This window comes from Doryrhamphus excisus, chromosome 12, assembly GCF_030265055.1.
Source record: "Doryrhamphus excisus isolate RoL2022-K1 chromosome 12, RoL_Dexc_1.0, whole genome shotgun sequence".
Taxonomy (NCBI): Eukaryota; Metazoa; Chordata; class Actinopteri; order Syngnathiformes; family Syngnathidae; genus Doryrhamphus; species Doryrhamphus excisus.
In genome coordinates, this window is record NC_080477.1 from 13,817,934 (window position 1) to 13,832,102 (window position 14,169).

The window sequence follows — 14,169 nt, forward strand, 5'->3', positions numbered from 1 at the left end:
TGGGCGCTTTCGACTTTGAAATGGTACTGCAGCACATACTTAACATACATATAGCAAAGTGATTGTAACCTCTGATCATTGCTGCCACTTAGGACAGTGATTCTGAGACTGCTACAGAGACTTTGACATACCTTATTTTATTTTATTTTTTTAGATTTGGTGCCCAAATAGCCCTCACATATTATGACTGTCTGTAGCTTGTAGATACAACTCTGTACAGCAGATGGCATCGTAAATCTGCTTCTTTACACATCTGGTCTCCGACAGAAGAAGAAGTAGCAGGAGGAGATTCAGTGTTGCCAATTTAATGATGCAATGATCGTTAAATTATCTAGTGATCAATTCAATGACCGCATTTTTGAGTTTCAGATAGATTTCAGTCCTGTGGAAAACTGTAGTAAAATGTATTTCAAGTTAATCAATGGATTCTGAAAATTTTCAGCATTTAAATTGCTCATCTAAAAAAAGCGTAGCTATGAGAGTGTATCATCACCTGTGCAAGTCTGACCTGTGTTCTGGTGCTTCAGCGGTCCGTCCCAAGTCCAGATGCTGTTCCAGAACCTGCTGGCGGAATTCAGAAACCTGGTACTGACGATCTGCTTTCTCTTGCCGCAGCTTGCGCTGCCTTGCCAACCACCTCTCCTCTTCACTGTTTCTGGGAGCGATTATAGAGGTCGGGAGACCGGTCCCCACAGCACTAGGCCCCATGTAGAGGCTGTGCCCTGACATCAGACCGGAAACTGTATGATGCGATTGTACCATTGCAGGGTGGAGTCCTGGTGCAACTGGTTTGGGAGCTGGAAGGGGGGGCTCTTTGGTTTTATCTGTGAACGGGCAGCAAAATCATCATGGGTTTTTTAGAAGACAACGATGGGGCCACACAGGTAGAACTCACACATACCAGCCCGATTAGGGGTGAGTCTCTCTGGCTTGGCTCGTTCCTCTTGACCCCTCATGGCATGGAGCTCAGCCAGGTAATGGCTCTCCATAACCTTGGACGCTTGCAGCTCTTTCTCTCTCAGCACTCTCTCTTTTTGCCTCTCCAGCTCTTTTTCTCTTTCCCTCTCCTTCTCCCTTTCTCTTTCTCGCTCTCTTTCACGTTCTCGCTCCCTTTCTCTTTCCCGCTCCCGTTCTCGCTCTCTCTCAAGTTCCCGCTCCCGCTCTCGCTCCCGTTCCTTCTCTCTTTCCGCCTCACGCTCCCGCTCCTTTTCACGCTCGCGTTCCCGCTCCCTCTCTCGTTGCCTCAGTTCATCCTCCAGCTGAAGCCTGATCAGACAATAAGACAGGGGCACAGATATGAAGGAAGGTAATGGCTCAGAAATTATGAAAAAAAGTCCCATTATTTACACATGATTGTTATGTATTTGTATACCGAAGTAGGAAGGACTTTACCTCTCAGACTGCAGTGCTGAAAGTGAAGGGTGCGTGAAGTCTCCAGGATAGCGGACACCTGACAGATGCATATGGACTGCAGATGGATGGATAGGGGGTAAAGCTCCCCCTGCTGGCAGTGGATAGAAAGGTGACCTCAAAGCGGAGAGGCAGAATGGGTCATCCATCCTGGGAGATAAAGATTGCAATGAAAAAAAAATAGTGTCAGCCTTGGAACAGCACAGTGCTGACTTTCATTAACCTTTGTGCCTCTGTCTCCTTAAAGAAGAAACATCACAGTGTCTTCAATCTTTCAAGAAAGCAGCAGTGTCTGTCAGCCAGCCTCAATCACCACACAGCAGCTGTCAGAGACTGTGTTGTGTATCACAACTGTGTGTTGCTTGTGTATGTTGGTGACATCCACAGCTCATCCCCTCATTAAAGCCATTACTGTGCAGTGTATGATGGCCGCTGCACTTCTCTGATGTTGTGAGGCTGACAGACAGTGGGGGGATGGGAGGGCACGCGGTCTATATGAAGGCCTGAAGCAAGCAAGGCCCTTCAACAAATACACATACACACTTCAAGCACACAGTCATATATATAATGCAGCATCAAAATGATCCCATTGAGGAAAAGAAATTCTGCTGGTACTTTTGAGTGACCACTTCTGCTCTTAGAAAGACCTGCACCTCACTTGAACTTCAGACTAATCCAGTTTGGTGCAAAACTGCACTGTGGTTACCTTATTTAACAACATGAGAGAGGCTTTGTTTACCTCACATTGAGCTCCGCTTTTGCACAGGCTACGGGTTAACTGCAGGGACATAAGAGACAGCTCCCGATCATATAATATAGCAAGCTACCGAGATGACTAGTTACCTTCCGGTTTCTTTTGTCAAACTGCAAAGATCCATGGCTGTAAGCTAATGTACTGTAATGTAAAAGAAATGTCTCACCGGTGTAATATAACTGACACCTAGTGAACAGAATACTTGTATTGTTCATACTTTGAAAGACAAGAAGTCTTGTCTTTCAAAATGTTTTTACTAATAATACACTATTTTCAACCAGGAAACAACAATCATTTATTAATGATGACATTTTTCAAAAAATGCCATAGAGTGAGGGAGCGATGTACAGAGGGGCGACTGCATACAGTACATGTATGATAGGGCTCACCTGTATGGGGTGAAGGATGGGTGTGGTAGATAGCTGGGGTGGTAGTATGCAGCTGCAGCAGCTGCAGTGGCGGGATCCAGGCCCAAGGGCAAAGAGGGCATACGGAGGGCATCCTCAGTTGTGGCATAGGGCCTAAAGCCACGGAGGTATTCTTCTGGTACAGGACCAGGCGGCATTGCATTAGGCAACTGTCTGGGCAAGCTGTTACCATAATAAAAATACAAGATATTGTATGAAAAATTTAATGTAAAATTCATTAAATTATACAATTATCTAACCATGCAAAAACAAAGCAGTGTGACACTCACTTGAGCGCCTGGAAACGTGAATCTTGCATCACAGCACTGGGGGTTAGACCAAAGGCATAGGGGTTTCCCAGGAGGTGGGCAGGGACTGAAGGGCCACCTTTTTCCTGGGGGAGGGTCCCCTCTGGACCCAGGCGTTCCCTGCTGGCCCCGCGAGGCCCTGAATCAGCCTGGGGGACAAAAACAGAGTGAGAGTCTTAGTCATTGTTCGGGCAGACATGTGACCGACACGCTTGTCAGTGCTCATGAAGCCCGTCCTGGGAGGGGGCGGGAGAAGAGTGTTTATGATGTAGCAGCTTTTCTCAGAATCTCTCCCTTTACCTCAGGCACTTCCATCCATACTCTCACATGCAGCAGCATCTGACAAAATATAAAACCCATCACCATTTCTCGGAGATGTGCTGCTGAATGAAAGAGTAGAATGCAAAAACTCTCAGCAGCAGATGCCAATCTTATGATCAATAAGGAAGTGGTAATGTACAAATGCATGAACAGGAACAATAACTTTTGTCTTGCGTGTTGTGTGTGTGTGTGTGTGTGTGTGTGTATGCGTGCAAAGCTTTCACACTAGAACATCCAGAGGGAAGGCAACATACAAAGAGAAACATCCCTCCCTGCCTGTGTTTCTCGTCAATCCTACATTTCTGTCACCTCCCTCCCTCCCTTTGGCAGCATGCTTGGACTCACTTATCCAATCCCACAACACAAACACACTGGCAGGCAGGCAGACACACACACACACACACACACACACACACAGACACACACCATTTCAGAGCCACAAAGACATCCTGCTGTGGGAGTGTGTTTTCTGAAAGCTTTGGTTTCTCTCTGCCAACAAATGCAATTGCAGAACAGAGAATCTTGCAACCTTTGTAAGTTGTACTAGGGAACTGTTTATGGGGGGCTAGTATGTCGAGGAGCAGGAACAGCTATCTGCCACAAAATGAGACTTGAAGCAAGGGTAGAGGAAGGCGGGAAAAAAATGGTAATGAGGGCAAGAGGAGGCAGTAGATCCAGTCCCCACTAAATTAACCTCTGGTCTGGGCAGGATTAAAGGGAAACCTTGCAGGCGCTCTGGCCTCAGTGCCACTGATAAAACAAATCTCATTTAGTGAGACATTACCCTCCGCATCCTGTTTTTGCAACCACTGACTGAAGAAGAATCCCCTCATATTACTTGGTTTCTGAGATGTCTGTTTCCACTGTTTGCTAATTTGATTGCCATGTGCTTTACATTAAATACTTAATGGTTTCCTAGAAGTGTATTAGTACAAGGAAGCAGTCAGTCATATGAATCTAAAAACGATGTATAAACTGCGAGTCTTCCTTCCAACCAAAACACCTCTTTCGTCATTCTTTCTTTAGGGCAGTTGCTTAAAACACCAAGTTTGTTTGTTTGTTTAAAGTATGTATTTCAATTATTAGAACGTAGAATCATTTTATGCGCTTCAATAGCTTAAAAACACAATCAGTCTTGTAAAATGCTATTCTATGGTAAAATCAGATTTTTTGTCCTACTGAATGAAAACTGGGTTAAATCTGTGTTCAATATTCAGCATCTCACACCAAGCTTGGTGTGTGACAGGGCCATGCTTTTCATAATAATGGCTGCGACTCAATAACTGTTGGTTGGTGCAATGCCCAGATGCTGATTACCACTAGAATCAACTGTTCCTTTCCACCCAATTTCACAGCAATCCCATCATAAGAAGACGCAACAAAGCAACCAACATGACAACAAAGCATGGTAGTGCTGCTGCTATTTTGCAATTGCCTTACTGGTGTCACTGAAGTCCTCATCATGGTTCAGCTGAACAACAAAAGATCCAACCCTATGAACATTATCTCTGTAATATTTGTACATGCAAACACTATGCACAAACACGCAAAGAGATAAGCGGAAAAAAAAAAATCCATGCTCTCCACAAGGCTGCAGTCTTCATTAGAAAGATGCCCTTCATTCACTTAGCAGTGGTGGTCCACACAGACAATTTGACCTTTTCCCTCTCTTTTAGCAGCTTACCATACACACGCCACTGCTCACGAATACAAGTGCACAGCATTGAAGACTGCATCCATTTACAGCCATCTTCCTTGAAGAGAGTCAGGCCCCATAACCTCCAGTGAGGCTGGGAGACCCTGCACATTGTAGAGTGCTCGTTTACACCTCTCAGATGGAGCTATGACTCCAAATTGCCAATTAAAAAGCAATTACGGGCCACAGCGGGAGCAGAATCCTGCAGTCATTAAAGCAAAATGCCAACGCACCAAACCCTGCTGCCATCACTGCTTTGGCCATTACCCTCTGTATGAAAGACTGCCTCATCTCAGCCAGAGAGACACTGAACACAAGGAGGGGTTCATATTGTATGTTAACCCAGCAACAAACAAGCTTTATGAGACACTGTAAAGGGGGCAGAAAATGAGACCGCTATCTACAGGCTTTCTTGGTATTCAGTGACCTCTATGGCCTTGAGCTCACTGTGTAAGCATCATAAACAGGCAGTGACACCGTCTTTTTCACCCCCGGTGTTGTACTGCCAACCTGGTTCCACAACCCCTCTTTTGAACACTTGTCATCCATCAACCTCTTTATTCTTTGGCTCCAAAAGGCTGCTGGAGGCCCACACACCTTTTCATTTGTAGCTTGACCTCTTAAAACCACACAGACATCATACAAACCCAGGCTACTAAACGCCCAAACTAATAAACAGTAAGAAAACAGAAGATATGTGTATTTTCAATTAGATTTTGACCAAAGAATGGCTGAAATGCTGACAGCCTTGAGCAGCAATAGTCACTCTATCCCTTTCAGTCTCTGGCTGACCTTTGAACTCTGCAAATGCTGTTTTGTTAAAATCCATGGTTAAGCTGAGTGAGGGTCATCCGAGGGGGAGTTTAGGCAAGAGGACAATGGCCTGCACCCGCATATTTCAAGCAACATGACCTCCTCAGGGCCCCTTTGCTACACTACCAACTCTTCTCTCCCTGCCACTTCAAAGCCGTCAAAGTGTCTGGGCGGGTTTGCGCATGGTGCCAAGTGCTGTCCATAACCGTGCACTTGGCCTCCACCATTAGCCCTGAGCTGAGATAAGAAGGCTTAAAGCAAGGCCATAATCCATAATCCACTCCTTATCAAAGCAAGCAGCTCTCCCTCCCCCTTTCTTTCATATGCCCCACTACATAACAGCAACTGGGTGTCAGGACTCATGAGGTGGAGGATGCACTTGACTGCGTGGGTGAGGAAGGTGGGATTAGATGTGTGGTTGGAGGAGGGTTAAGAGGCTAAAGGCTGTGGACTTGGGAGCGGCTGCTGCAAGGGCAAGAGGGTTAAGAAGGGGGGAGGCGCTGGAGGGGCACAGATGTTAGCTGCCGTTGAGACTGTCACATCGATGTCCCGGTGGCAGCTGGCATTGTTTAAGGCATGGAGCCAAAAAGGGAAGGGGGGGGGGGGGGGGGGAGGCTGAGTCTTGCGCCAGTATACATTGCCCTCCTAGCTATGCAACATGTACATATGTCAAAATATGTACTACCATACTCCTGAGTAACAGGTCAGCAACAAAATCCATTAATCCCTTGTGAGCCTGTCTGTGTGCACGCTTGTGCTAACTGGCAGGCTGAAGAATGAACATTGCAGCTTAGATGCCACACAAGGGAAGAAAGGGTGTATACAAGCACAGAAATAGAACAGCTATTAGAAAAGGGCTCGTTTTGTTTTTTTCACCTGGCGTCCCTCGCTCCTCCAGAGGCCGTTGCTAGTCTTGGTTGGCGCAATGGTGACGACGGGTGGAGTGTTTGGCACGCTGTGGCCTGCTGGGGGAACCAGAACAGGCCCTGGACCAAGAGGACCCCTCTTGGGCGTACTGACTGGAGAGCTGTGATTGGTTGCTGGCGATGACACTGGGGAAGATTCACTGCTGATGGAGGAGGCAGCTGAGGAATAACAAGAGAAGAGAAATTAGTACGATAAAGTGTAAAAAAAAAAGCAAAGATGATGTTCGCCTGTGCTTTACACAACTAATAAAAGGAGTACTGATCAGTAATGTAACATGCACAATCCTGCAGCACATGAATTAGGAACTAGGTTTGGTTGATGATTAATCGACATATCAAGATTTAATCATTCTCATAGACTTTGAGGGAATTGTTGGAATTTCTTTGCACAACACATTTTTCAAGTATTTCTTGCCATGACAAAACAACAATTTGTTGACCATTAATTTTCCAGATTCGTAGATCAAGTCAATTTGTTCATATGCCCATTGCTCACAAAAACCCAAAGGGGAATTGTAGCACTACAATAGCAACAAATAACACAAACAAACACACACAAAAGGCCAGATGGATGGCCCTAGGCCGCTATTATGGAGTGACAGTGATTACGATGAGCAGCTCTGTGAAAGTCAGAGTCTCATCACACCACGGAAACACAGCTTGAGAGTAAAAAAACTCACGGTGAATGTATACACATCCACACACTGATCAGCAATTCCTCTGCAAGCACACACACAAACACTCACAGCAGGTGATGAGAAGCTGCCCCAATGAGCTTCTCTGCTGCGCTACAGAGGCTGTGCCACATTAACAAAACCCTCCAGAGACAGCCTTTAGCACAGGGTCACAGTCTGGTCACATGCCTCGCTTTCCTCACTTGTCACTTCCTCTCTCTTTAGTCCCAAAGCTCCCAAATGATATGCTCACATTCACACGTCACTGTAGTTTCAGTTACACAACCGCATACATTTACCTCACTGTATGCAGATAGCTCAGGTTGCTAACAAGGGTGCCCACTTACATTGTCTGTAATCCTGACCAGAAGGTCTCAGTAGCTCATGCCACAGCTCATCAAAATCACAGCAATATGCTGTCAAACTGTGTCACCATCGTCTCAATGGGACGTACACATCAGTAGAGGAGTGTAAAAGAGCATCCTTGTAAAGGTAGTGAGAGCATCGACAGAATGTGCTCGCAATAGTCACACAAAAGACAAGCAGCTGAAACCACAGGCCAGTTTCATGTCTACTTCCTCCGCACTTATATCACGCCATCAGAACAAAAACCACAAGTCTCGTCCATATCGCCATTTTTTTCTTCGCAATGGTTACCGTGGCAACTGAACAGACAACATCATCTCACGGTGGGTGCGGTCAGGGCATTGACAAATTTTAAACCACCTCATTCTGACTAATACCACTTAATAAAAGGAGCAATCAATAATGGCAGTCAGGCGACTGTCCAGAGATCTGACAATCTGTGGTGAGAAGAGATGTGGAGGTCCACGGGGGGCAAGAAGACAACAGTGGTGATGACACGTGAGGTGAGACATGAAAATGAAAAATGAGATGGGAGGTCACTGGGATTAAAACAACTGCGAGGGAGAGTGCAAAAGAGGTGTGAGGTGAGACAATAGGTAGATGACAAGTGGTGCACATGGGTGAGTAGGGTGAGGATGTTGAGGAAGCATATCTTGTCTACACAGAGTCAATTAGTGGCTTAATCCTCCCCCCTCACCTCAGAGAGCCATTACTTTCCCCTTCAAGACTAGGCCAATCAATAGCTGCCCACTCAGCCTGCACAACGAAGGTAGGCTTAATACAGTTCTTGTGTCACAGCCTATTCACTCACCACACACATACACACTCAGCATACATGCACAAGGGAGGGGGAACAAATGAGGCTAGAAGGAAAGAAGAGGCAGAGATGAGATGAGGGAGGGGTGATCACACTGATACAGTACTGCTAAGCAACAGACCTCCACTCTATTTCTCCCACCATCCCCCCACCAACCCCTTGTTCCATCTCCTCTGCTTTTTCCTCCTTTTCCATGTTATGGCAAGACTGGAGAAAAGGCAGCAGGGCCTAAATAAATAAGTGAGCAGCAAGACAAGCAGGTGAGTGGGAAAGGGAAATCAAGGAGCAAGCTGACAAAGAATATTAACACGCAAAACCTTGCTGTGATTCCTTTACCAACTCACTTGTCACCAAACACCCACACACTGCTTCTCAACACCCTACCTGATTTACTTGTGTAAAGAACAAAGACCATACTATTCTATCACTTCTTCCAAAGCATATGATGCTATTTAATCTGTATTTCAATATGTTTTCTGTTCTGTTCAATACAGCAACGGCGTTGAAACAGGAGTTAAGAACATTCAGAGGAAAGCTATCACATGCCTTGATTGAACCTTGACCGCTGGTCAGTGCTGTGCAAGTCCATAGTTCCTATGAACTAGTTCAAAGTTCAGTTCAGTATGAATATGAATAGTGGTCACCATTTAAATTGTGAACTACTTCAAAGTGAGATATAAAATAGATGATAGATATTGCATATTGCAAATGAATATTATGGAATGAAACTCTCAATGATGGGATGGAAGGATTTAGAAGGACAGTGAGAGAGAGAAGGGGGTCTCAAGGAGTGAGAAGAGAACGTGAGCATGGCATCTCATGCTGTTTGATTTATGTGATTCTTCTTTCTGGATCGCCTTCTCTATTACCAGTCTCCTCTCGCACAGCCTGCCTCCGCACTTGACCGCACAAGCTGAGCCACACATGCACACACATTGAAAGCACGGTACTCATTAACAAACAACAAACCAAGCTGTTGTAAGGGGCTGTGGTCCCTGCAGAAGCTTTTGCTTTCAACCGTGACCTCAACCAAAAAAAGCCAACATGTCACCAAAGCTTCTCAGCAGGTTGCTTATTTCATTAAGTGCAGTAGGTTTAATTATGATTCAGCTGGATCGCTAACCTTTACACAATTCCTTAAATTATTTGGTGTTGCCAACTTGCCCCTACCGAGCTCTTCCACTACTGGCAAACAGCCTAATCCACCCCATCAAGAAACCCTCACCACTCCTCCATCCCAGCATGCATTACATGAACATCAGCACTTAATTAAACCATCCATTTCACACCTGGGGTGCATAAAAGCACCCAGCCAGCCCTACATCCATATGCCACTGCACAACACATGTACCTCTGCACACATCCTGACGGACACAAACAAACGTAGCATACACCTGCTCCTGTGGTCTTGGTCACACGCTGACGGCACACAAAGCCTGTAAATCTGCATCACTGTCTATGTGTGTGTATGTGTGTAGTGGGGTGTGTGCCGGAAGATAGGGGGACACATTTAGTGTGTGTTGTGGTGCCAGAGAGGGAAAAGAAGATGGCGGATGAAAAGAAAGGGAACAGAAGGGAAGCTTGTGTGTCTTATGCTGACAGTACAAATTGCACATTGCACTTTAATGCAGCACGGTAAGTGAGGTTTTGGGGTGCGGGCTTGAGGATGGGGTTAAGGGTGTTGTGTCCTGTGTGTTGTCAAATGAGCTTGTTTGTGAGTGTGTCAGTAACAGTCACAGCCTGAAGGATTTTGCCTTGAAGATAAATGCACAGCGCAGCCAGGCTGTGCAAGCTCCAGGCAGGCTCCAGATGGAGAGGTCACAGACACACTGCCTCGCTGTCCCAGCATGCTCTGGGTTCCAAGAAACAAAAAGAGCCTCCGGACACACACGCACAAATGTGCGCATGCACACAAAATCTGATAGACACCTGGTTTTTACAAATCTGCTAATCACTTCATCATCATCTTTGTTTTTCTTGCCAATCTTGTGCACCTTTGGTTCTCTCTCTCTGTGTTCACTCCATTTCCAGGCAGGGTACAACAGTTGGTATGAAACCAGTTATGACATTCTGCTGGTGCGACTATAAGCGTGTGAGAGGAAACAACTGTGAGGATTAAACCCAGATCTGCCTAATTAATCACATATCAGCGTGCCATGTTTTTTGAGGCAGCGTGTTATCAGCAATCATTTGTGTGTGTGTGTCTGTGTTTTGTGCCGCTCTGATACTCATTATCCATCACCTCCCTCTTCAGGGCAGCACTCAGTACACAGAACTATTCATTATACTTGCCACAGACATCTGACAATGCATGTGTCTCTGCGTGCACGTACGCGTGAACAGCAACGGTGCTCTGGGACTCAAATCAGTTCGGCAGCTGGAGGTGGTGATAGCAGCACTCACACCAAGCTAATTCCTCCAGGCCATGGGACAGTGAGTCATGCTATCCCATAGACAGCATGCTGCACAACTCACCTAACCACGAGATTGAGTCAAGGCAGCCCATGAAAAGACGGCAGCAGCAGGCAGCGGCTTGCTTGCTTGCTTATGAGTTTGCAAAGACAACTGTCTGCATGTGTGGAGGTGTTGGGGTGTGTGGCCTATAAATATAGGCTCAGCAGACAGAGACATGGCTGCAGCTCCGGGGGTGACATGCTCTTGTGCCCCAACGACTGACTCATGTACAGACTACATCCGAGACCAGCCAGGCCGTATAATTAGCATATAAATATAAAGTTTTGTGCTTTTTATTAAAAAAAGGGCTTCATCAGCCATGATGTGGCGCCTAATAGTACACAATGAAAAACAAAACTTTGACTTGAATTTACATATTCTCCTCTTGCAACATTATGGAAAAAATATTAAAACCCAAGCAACCAAAAAGAGTTAAAAAGAAAAGAGGCGACAGGAACAGCTTCTGGGAGGGGGGATTTGGATTTTGGAGTGGAAAGTAATCAAACATGCATGCAGGGTTGAGGATACAAAGTGAGATGAAGAAGAGAAGGATCGAGACAGAGGTGATGAGAGCCGAGTCTTCTCTCTAGCTGCATGTAATAAATTACATGCAGGGGTGCTATGTGCCCTGCAGAGGGGAGATGTGATTTAAGAGTGAGAGTGGACACCAAAGCTGGCTGAGTCAAGATTTACAGTACATATGAGAACACAAATATACATTACATACACCTCGATAAACTTCATTAATATTTTTTGTATATTGTATTATGTATGATGGGGTTCATGCAAAACCATGTACTTGACATACATAAAGACCACATTAAGTGTCCCAGTAAAACGACATAATTCCACTTGAATCCGCCACTATTAGCAACCATGACAAGACATGCACAAATACGTAGAAATAAATCGGTGGCATAAACACAACAGAGGGAGGCTTTGGAGACTGATTTTACGCTACCATCACAATGTTACCTCGTGGTTCTTCTGCCTGTTTTGCCAGTTTTCTGAGGGCTGCGGCGAATCCAGAGTGAGCTGACTGTGAGGCCGGGCTTCCATTGGCTACGATGGAGCCGTTAAGAGGCGACGGGGTGAGGGGGCTGACAGTCGCCGTTGTACGGGTTGCCGTGGAGATCATTCCTAAGGATGGTGACTTTGGCTCATGGCTCATGCCTAAAAGGTGGACAGAAGAGACAGGAGGAGCATTTCAATACTCGTTTAAATGAGCGAGCTGTCAAAAATGTCTCCAGACATTAGTAAAGAGAATACTTGAATGAGGACGATGCAAATGAAGAGACAAAATGGATGCAAAAAAGGACACATGCAAAGCAGCTCCCATGCACATTGACAGTGTGCTGCTGAGTTTCTGTGACAGCTGGAGCAAATGGGGATTGGTGGTGTGAGGGGGCAAGGGGCTTTCATTGTATAGTTTTGGGTCAGAGGTGGAAGGTTACGAGGGCAGGTCATCCTTCCTTAGCCAAGAACTAAAAGTCTGGCTGTGTGTCTGCTTGAGGTTAAAGGTGAGACTATGCACTACACAGGAACGGCACATGCTCCGACACAATCTGGGTGATTGTACCTTGTGTGTAAACTGTGCGTGTTATCAACACTCATGGAAAAGGCTGATTGTTAGCGTAAGACAGTTGGAGGGGAAGAAAGGGCGGAAGGTGGTTTCCTTTCCTTTCCTTCCCGTGTGTGTGCGCGTGTATGTGTTGAAAGGTGACACTATGTTGACAGCCCCTCAGTCAGTGGAATCCCTAAATGCCAGAAGGGCGTGTGGTTGCCTTACATGCTCCAGCACAGCAGACACACACAAACACTTGAAGGGCAGCCAAGAGGACAGCCTTATAGTGTACAGTGCATAAAAATGGCTCATTTACTTTTTTTCTAAAACAATATATCAATACCACAATTGTATAAATGAGGTTTACATGTGAGTTTACCCTGGAGGCTGGGGGGGTGTTATAAAAAGACTGTGGAACAGAGTTACACACAACCCTGCGTGTTTGTTTGACACACACAGCAGCAAGTCAGACATGACACAGAGAATAACATTCCCATATAGTCCTGCTTTTAACCCCCCAGTTACCCGGTGCACTCCATGTGAACCCGGCGCACAATTAATAATGGAGTCAACAATGACTACTGACTGAACAATACACACTGCACCATTGGGAGAATGGCAAACACACGCACGCACATGCACAAACACTGCCCTGTCCAGTAATGCAACTTAGATAACCCTCTTTGTGGTGCGAAAAGACTGCAAAAGTCAGCAAGGAGTGTAAATGTAATGAAAGAAGGCTATAGGTCCAACGCACACATGAATCTACACAGTGGAACAAGACAAGCGTAAAGCTTGACAAAAACACACAGAGCCACACATCCGGAGGTCTGGCCTCAGTTCATGCCCCCCCCCCCCCCCCCCCACCACCAACCCCCTACCACCATTCTTCCCTCCCAAGAGACAAACAGATAGCATGGCTGTAGCTCCTTACTGCATAAAGGAGTGGAAGCGCCTGGATCCCCCATGTCTGCTGCATGTTCAGCCCACACCAGTGCACACCGGCGGCCACTGACAGGACGTACACCATCTTCCTGCTCAGCCTCTTCCTCCCTCGTGTCTATCTATCTGCTTTTGCCCAGCCTCGTCCGCCAGCTTTGCCTCCCCGCCTGCCTTTTCCTGTCTGTGGCGCTGCCTCTCACAAAGACCGTTTGGAGCTTATCTAACAAAGCAACACACCACACGCGCTGCCTATCTCTCCCCTCCGTGCTCTCGCTCTCTCCCTCTGAGTGAGAAAACAGAAATTCTTAGCCTAGCAGCTGCTGTGATGTCACATGACCTCAACCCCCCCCCCCCCTTCCCGCCACCACCCCACCCACACATAAACCTCCCTCCCTTATTCTTACTCTCCCTCCTCCTCCACCACCCCTCTCAACCTATAATTCCTTGGCCATTTGTAGATAACACACACAGGCATGCATGCCCTACCAAGGCGGATTGGGGGAAGGTGTAAGTGAGCGAAAGCAGAGGAAGATGCTCAGCCCTTCGCCACGTCTGACCCCTCTGGCGGGTGAGCACAGGCTGTATGCATGTGCATGTATTGATGCAATTGAGAGCACCAAGGGTTGGTAAATTCCCTTCTTGAGAAAGAAAGACAAGTTGAGGCCTGTGTCGAGCCCTCAAGCATTGTAGATTATAGGAGCATTGCCCACAATGAGC

General features: G+C 46.4%; 1 protein-coding gene across 3 annotated transcripts in view; it reads right to left on the bottom strand.

The window, feature by feature from the left end:
* The window catches only part of gse1b (Gse1 coiled-coil protein b), a 140,323-nt gene that overhangs the window by 7,899 nt on the left and 118,255 nt on the right, over nt 1-14,169 (bottom strand). For 2 of the 3 annotated variants that reach the window (XM_058088497.1, XM_058088499.1), the window contains exons 3-9: nt 11,922-12,119; nt 6,586-6,794; nt 2,862-3,028; nt 2,554-2,754; nt 1,393-1,560; nt 902-1,266; nt 494-824 (exon numbers count right to left, since the gene is read on the bottom strand). In XM_058088497.1, the coding sequence (XP_057944480.1) occupies nt 494-824; nt 902-1,266; nt 1,393-1,560; nt 2,554-2,754; nt 2,862-3,028; nt 6,586-6,794; nt 11,922-12,119 (1,639 nt within the window). The remainder of the gene's footprint in view (nt 1-493; nt 825-901; nt 1,267-1,392; nt 1,561-2,553; nt 2,755-2,861; nt 3,029-6,585; nt 6,795-11,921; nt 12,120-14,169) is intronic. The other variant, XM_058088498.1, reaches the window with a different exon arrangement.